General features: G+C 37.3%; 1 protein-coding gene across 1 annotated transcript in view; it reads left to right on the top strand.

Annotated features, from left to right (window-relative positions):
* LOC135233039 (IQ domain-containing protein M-like) overlaps window positions 1–15777 on the top strand; it is a 302634-nt gene extending 286857 nt beyond the window's left edge. The window contains exon 6 of the mRNA XM_064296152.1: window positions 15572–15777. Coding sequence (XP_064152222.1) covers window positions 15572–15675 — 104 coding nt within the window. The 3' untranslated portion in view covers window positions 15676–15777. The remainder of the gene's footprint in view (window positions 1–15571) is intronic.
* The last annotated feature ends 2090 nt before the right edge of the window (window positions 15778–17867 follow it).

Raw genomic sequence — 17867 nt, 5'->3', positions numbered from 1 at the left:
TACCCGCTGCCGTCAAGTGGATTCCGACTCATAGTGACCCTATAGGACCGAGTAGAACTGCCCCATAGAGTTTCCAAGGAGCACCAGGTGGATTTGAACCACTGACCTTTTGATTAGCAGCTATAGCACTTAACCATTACCCCACCAAGATTTCCAAATGTCCTTTAAATAGTAGCTATTATTCTCATTGTTATAATTATGGTTCTTCCAATGCTGTTTTGTGATTGATAAAGTATATAACAATTTAAAATGTTTTTGAACTCTGTCTCTTTTCCCACCAATATTTTATTAAGAAAACTTTTAAACATACAGAAAAATTTCAAAGAAATTTTACAGGGGGCACACGTAAATGAACACATAAATTTGATCATTCACAACTTACTGTGTCGCTTTATCACATATTTATCTGTTTATCCATCCCTCTATCTATCCCTCAATCTATCTTTTGCAGTTTTGCAGATATTCTACATCCCCTAAAACTTCCAGTAGTTTTCTCTGTTTGTTTGGTTTGGTTTAGCTCTTTTGTAATTCTGTATTTTCTCAGTCAATGGACTCTCCATGTTCTTGTGGAAGAAAATGAAAACTGTGATGCTCAAAAGGGTAAACTGGCCTAGGGCAAAAATATTAGAGAAGTTCACAAGACAAAGCATTTGCCAATGCTGGGAACTCATCAGGTAGCATTAATTTAGCCTCATATTGAAGAATGGGCAAGAAATCAGCAAGTAGAGAGATAAGGATAAAGGCATTCAAGGAAAAGAGATACCCAGGGACAGTTTGGAGGTGAGTTTGTGCATGAGTAGACTAACTGAGATGAGAGGATTGAAATAGGGCCGTTACTTTCTAAAAATCATGAATAGTATATTTTGCCATGGTTTTTAATTTGGTGAAAACTGTACCCCCAGGTTTGTACAAGGAGACCTAAAAAGGCTTTATGTCATCCTTGTATCAGAGCTATAAAATTGTCTTGTATGTTTCTATTATTGTAAGCCAATGTTTGGGTCACTGGTGCTACTTCTTTCTTTTGTTAAAGAAAATGTTTCTGACACTATTTTTAATTTTTTAATTTTGGAATAATTTTGATCTATAGGAAAGTTATAAAGATAATACAGAGAGTTCTCTCACCCAGTTCTCCTATTGTTAACAATTTAAATAACCATGGTACAATTGTCAAGACTAAGACACCAACACTGGTACATTTTAAACTAAACTCCAGACTTCAATTGGATTTCACTAGTGTTTTCCGTTCACATCCTTTTTCTATGCCAGGATCTTATCCAGGATACCACATCATGTTCAGCTGTCATGTTTGCTTAGGCTTCTCCTGACCTTACCAGTTTTTCAGAGTTTCCTTGTTTATTCATGGTCTTGACAGTTTTGAGGATTACTGGTCATATAGTTCATAGAATATCCCTTAATTTGTAACTGTCTCATGTTTTTCTCATGGTTAGGCTGAGGTTACAGGTTTCTCACGGAAGCAAAGTACCCTTCTCATCACATCAGATTAGGGGATACATCCTATCAGCATCACTTATTCCTGGTGATATTAGCCTTGATCACTTGTGCGAGGTAGTGTTTGCCAACTTTTTCCACTATAAAGTTCTTTTTTTCCTTTCCTTTCTTTCTTTTTTTTTTTTCTGTAATCTGCTCTTTGGAAACACTTAAGTCCAGCCCACCCTCAAGGAATGGAAGTGGGAAATTATTACCCTCTGAAGGAGGAAGTATCTAAATAAATTATTTAGAAATCTTCTGTAATAAAGGTTGGTGTCACCTAGCCCATTTTTTTATTTATTCAAACATTTACATCAGATGGACTCAGATAGTTATTATACTTTGGGTTATAATCTAATTCTATATTATTTATTTTGTTGCTCAAATTGTTCCAGCTTTGGACATTGGAAGGTTTTTCACATTGATTCCTGTGTCCCTTTTGTTTTTTGAGCATTTCCTTACTTTCTGGAACTGTAAGACACTCCGGGCTCATCTTGTATTTTCCCAGCCCCATCCCTGGAATCAGCCATTTCTCCAAGGAGCCCCACTTACTTTAACTGGACTATGGTATTAGAAACCAGGCTGCTAACTGAAAAGTCTGGGGTTAAAATCCACCAGTTGTTCCATGGGAGAAAAGATCTGGCAATATGCTTCCGTAAAAACTATAGCCTAGGAAACACTATGGGCAGTTCTATTCTGTCCTATAGAGTCAGAATTGACTCAGTGGCACATGACAACAACAACGACATTCGAAACCAAGAAGTAGACACTGGGTGTGCTCATTGCTACTGAGTTGACACTGTTTCTAGGCTCTTGGAGGACAGAGTGAGGAAATATATATGAACACAGGTATATGAATACTCTGTGGTAAGTTGGTTCTGACATAAGTCAAATACCTCTTTTTTTTTTTTTTTTAGCTTTCATTAGTATTGCCTTTTATTATCAGTACCTTTATAAATTTGATCTTTGACCATCTGTGAGTGAACATCTAAGAATGATAACATCAGCAAATTGTACACTGCAACATTGTATACTACTAACAATAAAATAGATTGACACAGAGGCTGCAACAGTGGGCTCCAGCATAACAGTTGTGAGGACGGCACATGACTGGGCAGTGTTTCATTCTGTTGTACAGAAGGTCACTATGATTTGGAACTGATTCGATGACACCTAACAACAACAATGGTAAAATGTACAAAAAAAAAGACGGTCATAAGTGTAGTTCGTTGTAACTCGAACATGTCATAAGTCTGAGACTACCTGTACTAACCCATGTATGAAAACATATCTACAGTTATTTATCTCTCTATCTGTATCAATATTCAGCTAAACACGAGTTTATACTGATGTCTCTGACCCTAATCCAGTACCACATGGTTCGTTCTAGCTTTCTTTTCTTGCTTAATCTCTAACTTGCTTCTCCAACAGTGAGAAACCTGGCACCCATCATCCACCATTCATTTATTTTTTGTTTCAGCTCTCTTATACACGTAAAGCAGTTTCAGACTTGTTAACCGGAACCCCCCCAGCAACAACTTTAATAAATAGACTAGAGTGTTTATGCACAGTTACTTTTGTCTTCAGCTTTCACTTTTCAGTCATAACACTGATTTCCAAAGCTAATTAGGTCGGCTCTATTGTTTTCCCACCTCCTAGAGTTAAGTTGATATTACCATTGATGAAACTTTATCGTACATTATATAGTTTCATAATCAAGTCTTATGCATACAAAATATCCCTTTATTAGTAATCAGACTGGCTTGTTCTCAATATCCCATAAACGATATTACTAACTTTTGTGTTTTTATGCTGCTTGTTATTTGCATACGCCATCTAAGTTTCCTTCTCTATTCTTTCTCACTCTGGGCTTGCATATTCTGTTATAACAGGCCTGCTTCCCCCATTTCCTTTTATCTTTTGAGAGGCAGCCTGTATGTGGCCTCTTGTCCTTGTTGGCCTCCATTGTGGTGTAAATCATCCCACATGGACTTTGGGTGCTATGTTAGTTTCCTAGGGTTGCTGTAATAAAGCATCACAAATGGGCAGCTTAAAAGAGTTGAATTTACTCTCTGACACTTACGGAGACATGTTGTTGTTGTTCGCTGCTGTTGAGTCGGTTCTGACTCATAGCAACCGTATATACAACAGAACGAAACACCGTTGGGTCCTGTGCCATTCTCACAACTGTTGTTGTGCTTGATCCCATTGTCGCAGCCACTGTGTCAATTCATCTTGTTGAGGGCCTTCCTCTTTTTTTGCTGACCTTCTACTTCACCAAGTATGATCCCTCCTGGTAATATGTCCAAAGAATGTGAGACTAAGTCTCACCATCCTCACTTCCAAGGAGCATTCCAGCTGTACTTCTTCCAAGACAGATTTGTTCATTCTTCTGGCAGTCCAGGGTATATTCAATGTTATTCACCAACACAACAATTCAAAGGCATCAATTCAGATGTTTATGAAGTGATTTGAAAATACCATGGCTTGCATCAGGCACACCTTAGTCATCAAGGTGACATCTTTGCTTTTCAACACTTTAAAGAAGTCTTTTGCAGCAGATTTGCCCAATGCAATGTGTCATTTGATTTCTTGACTGCTACTTCCATGGGTGTTGATTGTGGATACAAGTAAAATGAAATCCTTGACAACTTCTGTCTTTTCTCTGTTTATTGTGATGTTGCTTATTGGTCCAGTAGTGAGGATCTTTGTTTTCTTTATATTGAGGTGTAATCCATACTGAAGGCTTTGATCTTCATGAGTAAGGGCTTCGAGTCCTCTTCACTTTCAGCAAGCAAGGTTGTGTCATCTGCATGTCACAAGTTGTTAATGAGTCTTCACCCAATCCTGACGCCCCATTCTTCTTCATATAGTCCAGCTTCTCGGGTTATTTGCCCAAAGCACAGATTGAATACAAAGACTGGAAGTCTGAATTCAAGGCCCATGATCCCTCTGAAGACTCGAGAGGAGGATCCTTCTTTGCCTCTTCCTAGTTTCTAGTGGTTGCCAGCAATCCTTGGCATTCCTTGGCTTATGACTGCATTACTCTATTTCCTACTTTTATCTTCACATGGCTGTCTTTGCTCTGGGTGTGTCTGTGTATCTCCAAATCTCCATCTCTATAATTAACTTGATTACATCGGCAAAGACCCTTTTTCCAAATAAGATCACATTTATAGGTTGTGAGTGGTGATGAATTTTGGGGGGGCACTGTTCAACCCAGTACAGGTGCCATTCACTGGTATCCATTCTTAATGTCTGCCACAGCCCTAGTATTGAAGTGCATATACTCCATTCCCTCCTTACCTGACCTTAGCCCTCTTCCAGTCAGCTAGTCTTCACAGAATTCCCATACCCCTCTGAGAAGCTCAGAAACTTCAGTAGCTCTCCTCACACCACATTAGGCTTCAGTTTGTTCTATCAGACTACAGAACCACCATCTAGATGCTGCCTATAAGTATTGCTGAGGCACCATATTGGGCACACGGTTTTTCTGAAAGGTTTTCATCTCCCTTCAACAAAAGTCCTCTGATCCTGGATTTTTGCATAAACCATACGTACTTTCTAGCATTTGAGTTTCACATTTTTTATTTCCGTAGGGCAAAACACAAGGGATAGAATGCCTAGCCTTTCCTCAAGAGCGCATTAATGTCTATTCGTCTGATCCCCTGTCAGTCTGCTAGCCCATGTGATAAGTCCTTCAGATTCTGTCTCAGATTGCTGTTCATTCTAAACAAAGCCCATACTCTTCCAAGTAGAAGCCTTTCTATCAAGAGTATTGTTTTTGCTTTGGGCTTTCAAACTTTTTCTTGAAATGCAATTCTCTTCTCTATTCTATGATATTCTGCCTGGGGTCATGTATATATGAAGTGTTACCTCATATTAAATAGCTATTTTTAACATATTTTATGGATTTAAGAGGGGGAATTAATTATTTTAAAATGCAAGATTAAAGTAATTATTAGCTATTTGTAACCTTTTCCCTTTGGTTCAAAATTCATAAGCACCAGAAAGGAGATGATTTATTTTCAGTCACTTTTTATGAAGCCATTACTATTGCCTGAGTGGTAGGCTAGGGAGCTAGGAGCATGGGAATAGGCATAAACAGGGATCTCTTCCAGTCTGTTGGTCAGGTAACTGTCTTCAAAATTTCTTGGCATAGACTAGTGAGCACTCCCAGCACTGCCTCCATTTGTTGAAACATCTTAATTGGTATTCTGTCAATTCCTGGACCCTTGTTTTTCACCAATGCCTTTAGTGCAACTTGAACTTCTTCCTTTGGTACCATCAGTTCCTTATCGTATCCTACTTCCTGAAATGGTTGAATGTTGAACAGTTCTTTTTGGTTTAGCGGCTCTGCGTATTCCATCCATCTCCTTTTATTTATTTATTTATTTTTCTTGATTATAAATGGAAGTTACCCTCCATCCCTTTGGAGATTTTTTTTAAATTGTGCTTTAAGTGAAAGTTTACAAATCAAGTCAGCCTGTCTTACAAAAACTTACACACACCTTGCTATGTACTCCTAGCTGCACTCCTCCTAATGAGACAGCATACTTCCTCCTTCTACCCTGTATTCCCTGTGTCCATTCAGCCAGCTCCTGTTCCTGTCTGTCCTCTCGTCTGGCCTCCAGACAGGAGCTGCCCATATAGTCTTATGCATCTACTTGAGCCAAGAAGCTCAGTCATCACCAGTATCATTTTCTGTCTTATAGTCCAGTCCAATCCCTGTCTGAAGAATTGGCTCCGGGAATGGTTCCAGTCCTGTGCTAAAAAGGGCCCAGGGACCATGACCTCTGGGGTGCTTCTAGTCTCAGTCAGAACATTAAGTCTGGTCTTTTTTACGATAATTTGAGATCTGCATCCCACTGTTCTCCTGCTCAATCAGGGATTCTCTGTTGTGTTCCCTGTCAGGGCAGTCATTGGTGGTAGCCAGGCACCATCTAATTCTTCCAGTCTCAGGCTGCTGTAGTCTCTGGTTTATGTGTCCCTTTTTGTCTCTTGGGCTCATCTTTACCTTGTGTCTTTAATGTTTTTCATTCTACTTTGTTCCAGGTGGGTTGAGATCAATTGATACATCTTATCCATCCATCTTCTTTTGATACTTCCTACATCATTTAATATTTACCTCGTAGAAACCTTCAGTATTGCAACGCGAGGCTTGAATTTTTTCTTCAGTTCTTTCAGCTTGAGAAATGCTGAGCATGTTCCTCCCTTTTGGTTTTCTATCTCCAGGTCTTTGCATATGCCATTATAACACTTTACTTTGTTTTCTCGAGCTGCCCTTTGAAATCTTCCATTCAGCTCTTTCACTTCATCATTTCTTTTGCTTTAGCTACTCAACATCAAGAGCAAGTTTTAGGGTCTCCTGACATTCATTTTGGCCTTCTCTTTCTTTCTTGTCTTTTTAATGATTTCTTACTTTTCTTCGTGTATGATGTTCATAATGTCATTCCACAACTCATCTGTCTTCAGTCGTTAGTGTTCAATGCATCAAACATATTTTAGAGACACTTACTAAATTCAGGTGGAATGTACTCAAGGTCATACTTTGGCTTTCATGTACTTGTTCTAATTTTCCTCAGTTTCAACTTGAACTTGCTTATGAGCAATTGATGGTCTGTTCCAAAGTTGGCCCCTGGCATTGCTCTGACTGATGATATTGAGCTTTTCCGTCAGGTCTTTCCACAGATGTAGTCGATTTGATTCCTGTGTATTCTGTCTGGCTAGGACCACATGTATAGTTGTCCTTTATGTTGGTGAAAAAATGTATTTGCCATGAAGAAGTCATTGGTCTTGCAAAATTCTATCATGTGATCTCCAGGATCTTTTCTATCACAAAGGCCACATATTTCAACTACCATTCGTTCTTCTTTGTTTCCAACTTTCACATTCCAGTCACCACCAATCATCAAAGCTTCCTCATTGCATGTTTGATCAATTTCAGACTGCAGAAGTTGGTTAAAATCTCAATTTCTTCCTCTTTGGCCTTAGTGGTTGGTGAGTAATTTGAATAATAGTCATATTAACTGGTCTTCCTTGTAGATGTATGGATACTTTCCTATCACTGACAACACTGTACTTCAGGATAGATCTTGAAATGTTCTCTTTGGTGATAAATGCAATGCCATTCCTCTTCAAGTTGTCATTCCCTGCATAGTAAACTGTATGATTGTCCAATTCAAAATGGCCAATACCAGTCCATTTCAGCTCACTCATGCCTTGGATATTGATGTTTATGTGTTCCATTTCATTTTTGGTGATTTCCAGTTTTCCTAGATTCATACTTTGTACATTCCAGGTTCTGATTATTAATGGATGTTTGTAGGTGTTTCTTTTTATTTTGAGTCATGCCAAATCAGCAAATGAAGGTTCTGAAAGCTTGGCTCCATCTACATCATTAAAGTCGACTCTACTTTGAGGAGGCAGCTCTTCACCAGTCATCTCTTGAGTGCCTTCCACCCTGAGGGGCTCATCTTCCGGCACTATATCAGACAATGTTCTGCGGCTATTCATAAGGTTTTCACTGGCTAATTCTTTTCAGAAGTAGATGACTAGATCCTTCTTCCTAGTCTGTCTTAGTCTGGAAGCTCCACTGAAACCTGTACGCCATGCGTGACCATGCTGGTGTTTGAATGTTGGTGGCATAGCCTCTAGCATCACAGCAACACACAAGCCCCCACAGTACGACAAACTGACAGACATGGGGGGGGTGTGGGGAAGAACAGGGGAGTGGAGGTCAAAGCAAAATCATCTTGGCAAGAGGCACCTCCGAGTACATAGAACCACCCATCCCTGCAAACTGCCACTCTTCTCATTATGGGGTTTTCCCCAAGGAAGTTTCTCGGTCTTTCTTTGCAAAGAGATCCTCTACAGGATTAGTTCTGAGTCTTCTGGGCAAATCCCTGTCTGAAATCCTAAGGTGCACAGAACTTACATTCAAGCTGGGACTGCTTCTGTATAATATCATCAAAGATAACTACTTAAATATATCCTTAATTATTTTTCATCTAGAACTATATTTACTTTGTATCAACTATGAACATTTTCTGGTGGGCAGGACCATGATGATACTGTGCTAGGTAGATGCTTTCACTCCCCCTCCCTTTTTTGGTTTTTGTTTTTTACTAAATTTCTATGAAGTAGCATAATAATTGCAGTTTATTTGTGTATTTGTTGTTCCACAATTAGGAAACACAGGCAGACTCAAAAAGCTCTCAGCTAGTGCTGGTGATATCACCCCAGAGTACTTAGCACGAACCTGAACAAATAGGACTAAATAGGTACTTGTTGATTTTTATGTATATTTTATTTTCTAATACAATCTGTGCTCATCTTCTTTCAAAGTTGCTCTACAAAGATTCATTCTGAAGCATTCATAGATAGTAACCAATAGTATAGAATAATGCACAACCTTGAATAGGTCAGGGAAAATTATATGACAGATAATACAGTACACTTGTGAATACGAAAAATCGGAGACAGTTTAAAAGAAAACAGAAGGCAAAACCATACTTTCAACCTTTGTGGGGAAAAAAATCCATTTTCTGAAAAAACACAGCCTATAAAATGCATATTAAGTATATTATCTATTTTATTTGAATTTTTTTTCCAATTTGAAGTCATTTTTTAATTATCAGGATGTAAACAAAAATTTCTGATTGTTTTTGCATTATCTGCAATAAAAATGAATCCCTACAATATATTCCAATCCAGACACTTTAAAAAATCCTCAACATTATTATTTTTACAAAAATGTTTTCTGTTGAAAATATCGATAAGGAAAAAGAAGATATAAAGTATTTAATTAAACTCACTGCTAACATTTGAATTTAATATTTTACATGTTTTCCTATGCATGTAAATTAGTAAAAAAAAAAAAAAGCTGGAATCATACGGTAGGTACTGCTTGAAACCTTCATTTCCAAGCCTGGGGGTGGGGGGGGGCGGGGGTGGGTGGTGTTATTGATTAAGAGGTACTTAGCCTCAGTTTATGGTGATAGAAAAATCTCATTGATTAAGGGTAGGGTTGCACAGCCAATTAAGGTAATTGCTGTCAATAATTTGTACACCTATAAAAAAGCTGAATAAGCAAAAGCTATGTGATAGATATATTTAATACCAAAAAAAAAAAGAGTAGCTGCTGAAACTGCTTATGTATAATAAAACACCTCATGGAATTTGGTTCCGTGATTTGGAGGTTTAATGTTATGGTTTCATGGTACGTTCCAGCTAATGGGCCTAATAATGCATTTAGTGCTTCTGTTCTACCTCCTAGTTTGTTGTGTAGCGCCTGGGGTCTTCAAAACTTGCAAGCAGCCATCTAAGGTAAAACAATTGGTCTCCATTTGCCTGGAACAACAGAGGAAGAAAAAGAGTTAGGATTGAAGGAGGAAATGGAATGTGTGGCTAATTGTCTCCATGAACAACTGCCCCTTTGCCATCAGACCAGAACAGCTGGATGGTGCCTGGCTACCCCTAGTCAACATTTTGATCAAAGATTCTTCTACAGAATCTTTGATCAAAAAGGGTAAAATGCAGATCAGAATTTCAAATTCTCATGGAAGCCAGTTTTCTGGAGCCATGGAGGCAGGACGAGGCCCTGAAATTATTTCCCTAAGATAATCTTTAAACCTTAAACCAAAAATATCTTCTGAAGTCTCCTTTAAAACAAACAATAATTTAGCTTAACTAATAAAGAATGTCTGCCTTAAGCATTGTGCTCTTTTAAGATCTATCTATATGGGATCAAACTGACAATAGCAACTCAAAAGATTAGATAGCAAAGATAGGGGACAGTGAGTTTACGTTAATGGAAGAGGAACAACTCAGAAAAAGAGGGAGAGAATGGTCGCACAGCTTGAAGAATATAATTAATATCACTGAATTGCACATGTAGAAATCGTTGAATTGGTGTATGTTCTTCTGTGTATATTCTCAACAAAAATAAAATAAACTATAAAAAAACACATTTCAACTTTTAGGGTTGAGCAAAATATTGTTTATGATATATTTTGAAGGCCCTGGTTGAAGTTGCTTTCTTCCAGAGAGGTTTTTTATTGCCTCCTTGATGCCCAAACCAAAAACCAAACCAAACCCATTGTCTTTGAGTAGATTCCGACTCATGGCAATCTATGCGTTATAAAGTAAAATTGCTCCATAGGGCTTTCCTAGTTGTAGTCTTTGTGGAAGCAGATTGCCAGGCTTTTATTCCACAGAGTCACTGGGTGGGTTTGAACCACTAACTTTTCAGTTAGTAAAAAAAAAAAAAAATTTTTTGTTTTTTTAGCTGGGAGAAAACCATTTATGCCATCTAGCCTTCTTTTTCTTGGACCTCAACAAGCCTAAAATTATTTGAGATTTTTGGACTATACAAGTGACTTGAATTTGGACACCAAACCAGGGGCTAGCTTTGGAGTTATAAATTCTCAGGAGATATATATATATTTTCCTATTTATCAAGCCTCAAGTTTGAAATGGAAAATTGCCTTGCTGTCCCCTGCTTTGAAGATTTAAAAAAAAAAATTATTACGGAATTATTACAGGCATACCTCAGAGATATTGTAGGTTCGGTGCCAGACCACCACTATAAAGCAAATACTGCAATAAAGTGAGTCACATGAATTTTTTGTTTTCCCAGTGCATATAAAATTTATGTCTACACTATGCTGTAGTCTATTAAGTGTGCAATAGCAATATGTCTAAAAAAGTACATACAACAATTAAAAATTACAACTGTGTTCACAGTATCTTCACTAGGATTAGATTCCATATCAAGAAACCACTTGCTTTGCTCATCCGTAAGAAGCAACTCCTCATCTGTTAAAGTTTTAACATGAGATTGCAATAATTCAGTCACGTCTTCAGGCTCCACTTCTAGTTCCAGCTCTTTTGCTGTTTCTTCCACATCTGCAGTTACTTCCTCCACTGAAGTCTTGAACCCCTCAAAGTCATCCATGAGGGTTGGAATCAACTCATTTTAACCTCCTCCCATGAATCATGAATGTTCTTAGTAGCATCTAGAATGGTGAATCCTTTTCAAAAGGCTTTCAATTTACTTTCCCTAGATCCATCAGAGGAATGACTGTCTATGGCAGCTATTGCCTTATGAAATGTATTTCTTAAATAATAAGACTTGAAACTCAAAATTACTCCTTGATCCATGGGCTGCAGGATGGATGTGCTAGCAGGCATGAAAACAACATTAATCTCCTCGTACATCTCCATCAGAGCTCTTGGGTGACGAGGTGCATTGTCAATGAGCAGTAATATTTTGAAAGGAATCTTTTTTTCTGAGCAGTAGGTATCAACAGTGGGCTTAAACTATTCAGTAAACCATGCTGTAAACAGTCATGCTGTCACCCAGGCTTTGTTGTTCCATTTATACAACAGAGTGCATTTATCATAATCCTTAAGGGCCCTAGGATTTTCAGAATGGCAAATGAGCATTGGCTTCAACTTAAAGTCTCCAGCTGCATGGGACCCTAATGAGTTAGTCATCCTGTCCTTTAACACTTTGAAGTCAGGCATTGATTTCTCCTCTCTAGCTATTTAAGTCCTAGATAGCGTCGTCTTCCAGTATAAGGCTGTTTTGTCTACACTGAAAATCTGTTGTTTGGTGTAGCCACCTTCATCAATTATCTCATCCGGTATCTTCTGGATAACTTGTTGTAGCTTCTACATGAGCACTTCCTGCGTCATCTTGCACTTTTATGTTATGGAGACAGCTTCTTTCCTTATACCTCATGAACCAACCTCTGCGAGCTTCAAACTCTTCTTCTACAGCTCCCTCACCTTTCTCAGCCTTCACAGAATTGAAGAGAGTTTGGGCCTTGCTCTGGATGAGGGTTTGGCTTAAGGGAATGTTGTGGCTGGTTTGATTTTCTATCCAGACCACTAAAACTTTCTCCATATCAGCAATAAGGCTGTTTTGCTTTCTTGTCATTCGTGTGTTCGTTGGAGTAGCACCTTTAATTTCCTTCAAGAACCTCTCCTTTGCATTCACAACCTGGCTACCTGTTTGGCACAAGAGGCCTAGCTTTGGGCCTATCTTGGCTTTCGACATGCCTTCTTTGCTACAGCTTAAATCATTTCTAGCTTTTGATTTAAAGTGAGAGACGTGAGGCTCTTCCTGTCATTTAAACACTTAGAGGCCATTGTAGGGTTATTAATCGGCCTAATTTCAATATTGTCTTGACTCAGGGAATAGGGAGGCCCAAGGGGAGGGAGAGAGCTGGGGAAATGGCCTGACTGGAGCAGTCAGAACGCACACAACATTTATCGATTAAGTTCACCATCTTATATGGGCACGATTGGTGGTGCGCCAAAGCAACCACAATAGTAACATCAAAGATCACTGGTCACAGATCACCATGAGAGATATAATAATAATGAAAAAGTTTGAAATATTGCGAGAATTACCAAGATGTGACACAGAGACACGAAGTGAGCATGTTGGAAAAATGGCGTCAACAGACTTGCTCAATGCAGGGCTGCCACAAACCTTCAATTTGTAAAAAACACAGAATCTACAAAGTGAAATAAATGAAGCTCAATAAAATGAGGTTTACCTGTATCATTTTATTTTTATATCTGTTATGGATTGAATTGTGTCTTCCCAAAACGTGTAATGAAGTTCTAATCCCTCTAACTGTAAACCTAACCTTATTTGAAAATAGCGGTTTTTTTGCAGGGGAGGTGGGGAGGAGGAGGGGAGCAGTGTTAGGTTAATGAGGTAATGCTTGTGTAGGGACAATCCTAAACCTAATCACTTTCGAATTATAAAAAGAGTAGTATAGACACAGAGACCCACACGGGGGAAGAGGAAGACAGGCAACAGAGACAGATGTATCTATAAGCTCCAGAATGCCAAGGATTTCTGGCAGGTACTAAAGCTGAAATAGCCACATAGTGAAATTTAGGTTTTTAATCTCCTGAACTGTGAGAATATAAATTTCTGTTCTTTAAAGATACCTACTTATGTTATTTCTATTACAGCAGCACAAAGTAGATAAGGCAGCATTCCCTGTACTCTGATGCTGTAGCTATGTATTGTGGCCTCGTGCTGGACTCCCTATTGTGGGTGGACCCTCCGCTTTACCTCCTGTCCCCACACTTCTCAAGGGGGAAACTCTGGTCTCCAGGCTCAGCCCAAAACCTCACACCAAAAAGTTGGCTTTGACACTCAAGTATCTACTAAGGTTATTGATTTCACTTTGTTTTTTGGCATCTATATTTTCCTCCTTCTCTGCCAGCTTGGCAATGCAGTTAAAATATATTTAACATTTTATTCAGGGTTTGACTCGTTTTAATCAAAATGATTGTTCCCTGAATCTGTTTTGCCATATGACAAAAATGAAGGTCAAGAATATTTACTTTGAAAGATTAAAAATACATCATGTGTACTTGTATTTTTATTCTTCCCAAAATGAAATGATCTTTTATTTAAAGTATTTATGAAATAATAGATTATACAATTGTTAGTGAAAATTTCTTTTTAAAGCCATTATTATAATGTCATACTGTTGATAATAATAATAATGATATGCAAACTGTATTTTGAATACTTATGAAATGTCAGACACATACATCTTTTGATATATGTTTTTGGGTCTTTTCAGCAGTTGAGCAAGATAGATATTATCCCCATTCCAACAATGAGGAAGCTGAGTTTAAGTGCTATGCCAGGATTCACTCATAAATGTATAGGAACAAGAGCTTGAATCATAACATTCCCTTTTCCTTCTATTTTTCTACTTTGATTAACCCCATATTTTAGTTATTTTCTGACTGATGAAATGTATGTTTGATATTGCATATTATCCAAAAAAATCCACAATAAGGATCTTATTCTAAGATCTCGTCTTGAAAACTAACATGCTTACCCCATTCTTGTCTCATATAACTACTAGATTGACATCTAGTTAATCTAGTACAGTAATCTAAAGGTGGTCCCTTTTTCTATGATCACACTAAACCGAAAGCTAAACCCATTGCCATGGAGTCAATTCTGACTCATAGCAACCCTACAGGGCAGAGGAGAACTGCCCAAGAGGGTTTCCAAGGCTGTAATCTTTACGGAAGCAGACTTCTTCCACAGAGCAGCTGGTTGGTTCGAACCACCGACCTTTCAATCAGCAGCCAAGCCCTTTAACTGTTGTGCGACCAGGACTCCTTATGATCACACTTGTGATGATAATTACTAACACCAATTATTTCATTAATATCTTAATTTGCTTTAGTTGTGTAGTTATAAGACCTTGCTCTTTGTCTAATGATGATATAGATATACATGGGAACAGTAACAATATCCTGTTCCTTACTGTACATCGAGTTATTAATTTCTTTTTAGCAATGTGGATGTTCTTTTTATAACTTTAATTAGTTTTTAACAGTTGATTTAATTTTTGTTTAATAACAAGTATGGAACCTGAAGAGCAAAGATATACTGCCCTATATATAAATTAGCTCTGTGTTTAATGGTGGCTATGGCAAGTCTATGGCTTTTATTGCTTATTTAGAAAGTCGTTTTATACATAAAGATGAATTGTAGAAGCAAATAAAAGAAGCAATCTATACAAATAGTATTTAAAATGAAAAGTATTTCAGAGCTGTTGTTCTTAAGGTCTAACCTACTCATTGCCATCAAATCGATTCCAACTCGTAGTGACCCTATAGGACAGAATACAACTGCCCCATAGGGTTTCCAAGGAACGGCTTGTGGATTCGAACTGCCAACCTTTTTGGTTAGCAGCTATAAATCTTAACCACTGCACCACCAGGGCTCCAGGGTCTAACATAGGTTACATCTAATTCATTTCAAGTATTTTGTAATATTGGTGAAATCCAGGTTCTACCATCTCTTCCCTCAACTCTTTGGTTCAGCACTAAGTCTCCCTGATCCTCTTGGCATATATAAGGTCATGAAAGACACCAGAACAAAATCTGCCCATGTCAAGTCTTTTGCATCTTATAGAACAAACATAATTATTTTCCTGTAATATTCTTGGATTTCAGATTCACAATGCATTTTTATCATCTTCATTGAAAATTCATTAATGTAAATATGTGTTTTGTCTTGTAGTGAATGGACACCCAATACTCAAAAGAGCTAACATACAGATTGTTGGGAAGTTAGTGGCCAACTCCATGAGAGAAAGGAAATTTAGACAGCATTATAAATCATGAGATGTAGAATGGTGTTTTCAAAACGATGTGAACTTTCAGTACTTGAACCTGAACCTATCTACTCAGAGATAGGTTAATATTGGAAATGGATCAATTCTGTATCAACAGGAAAAATGGATAGACGTCTTCAAATATACAAAGAAGAACTTCAACAAATTCGTCTATAATTTCTGAATATCTTTGGATGAGCAGCATACATTGGGCCTTCTTTATAGAAAACATCTGTTTTCTGATAACAATAAAGTTGAACTCATATACTGTCGTGTATTCCTTTCAATGGTCTGAAATCTGTTCTGTTGCATTATCAATAAATGCAATAAAGGAAACTTAAGATTATTATTTCTAAAAATCTCATTATTCTGGTATAAAATACTGTTGGATTCACCCTTTTTGTTCTTTGAAAAATGACAATAGTATAATATTTGTTGAAATAATACATGTCAATCAACTTCTTTGTTTTTTCAGAATATCATCCATCCTCAAAGTTTTAAAAAATAGTTTCTTAAAATGGGTTGTAAACTGTATTATTTTATTATTGTGGTCATAGTATTATTCTACCCTGCTCTCATTGTTCTGATGATCTAAAGTGAGAAACTGAGTCAAAATACAATATTCTTAGTTTTTTGATACTTTAACCTTAGTTCTGAAAGGACTTGAAGCACAGTGGCTAATAGCAATTTTTTTAAGACTCTTGAATTTAATGTTATCTATCTATCTGTCTGTCTATCTGCCTATCTGCCTATCCGTCCATCCGTCCAGCTGTCCATCCGTCCATCCATCTACTTACCAATGAGATTGGAGAGAAACAAGTCTTTGCACAATTCTTACCCATGATCTATTACTTCTGTAGTAGATTCTTCAGTTTTCAAAGAAAAAAATCTCAGACTACTTCGTGTTAGGGAGTTTACTGTAAGAATACAGGTGGCAGTTATTAAAATCTTAAAAGAAACCAATTATAATAATCATGCTAAATCAGGGCCTCACCAAAATCTGAATCAAGATGGACTAAAAGAAATGGTGACACTGTAACTAAAAAACATTAACAGTTAGCATTTGTTATCACAAGCTAACAAGTAGAGGTTGTCGTATCTGCGAAACTAAGTTATCTGCGTTCTCCTGAAGGATAACTTAAAGAGAAGAGTTAACTTTTTCTTTCAGTCTTGAAAAAAGATGGATAACGTATAATTTTAAAAAAGTTTTAATTACATGTGAGTTGAATCTCAGCATGATAACAGATCATTTTAGCCTGCCTCTTTTAAATAGCACTATTAGGATTTCCTCCATCTCTGTTTCCCATCTTGACCTGTATTTCTCCAAAATAAGGAGCAAAAGCATGGAGTTATAATGAAAGACACTTGAAAACTTAAATACAGGGTTTCCTAATAAGTGTTGTGTAATCACTATTTCAAATTGTAAATACATTATAAGAGAAGATAATATAAAAACTATCAAAATTATTATAAAAATTGAGTTATGATTATGATAATTGGGGACAAGATTATTTCTACTTTGATAAAATGTGATATTTCTTGTCTCATGTTAACTAAAATTGATTATTCTTGATATTTAGCGAACTGAAGTAGGACTACTGAGTACTTTTTAGAGGTATGATCCTGCATTGAACTTAGTGACAATATGTCACTCTAGAGTTGTAGAAGACAGGGTAAGGTCAGGGAAAAGAAGACTTCACTTTTCAATAGTCAGTTTCCATATAAAAATTGGCACTTGGTGCTTATCAAAGAGCAAGAAATATTGGATATGCTCTAAATGTCCATTGTATTTTTGAGCCAACTACCTGATGGAAGCCATCACTTATATGTAAATGAACTGTCAATGGCTTGCCACCGCTGGCAATCACTGGACTGTGAAGGGTATGCCTTAATAAGAACCACAGCTCTTCACAGACTTTGATTTACTGGAAATAAAATAGAAAAGTCCTCTGAGACTACAAAGGACACTTGTTTCAGATAAAGCGTCTAGACAGTAGCAATATATTTAGGGCTTTTATTATAGCAAAACTGCAAATTAGAATAGAGTGGTGAGAAAGTTTCTGTGAGCAGCTGAGTTCTAAAACACTGTTCCAGCTGGAGTCATATGATCTTTAAAATAACTAAGTCAAGTTAAATAAAACTGCATTAAAAAAAGAGAAAAAATGCAAGATCAAGATTCAGGTTTGTTATATCTTTTAAATT

This window comes from Loxodonta africana, chromosome 13, assembly GCF_030014295.1.
Source record: "Loxodonta africana isolate mLoxAfr1 chromosome 13, mLoxAfr1.hap2, whole genome shotgun sequence".
In the NCBI taxonomy this organism is placed as follows: domain Eukaryota; kingdom Metazoa; phylum Chordata; class Mammalia; order Proboscidea; family Elephantidae; genus Loxodonta; species Loxodonta africana.
This window is presented reverse-complemented; position numbering and strand designations above follow the sequence as displayed.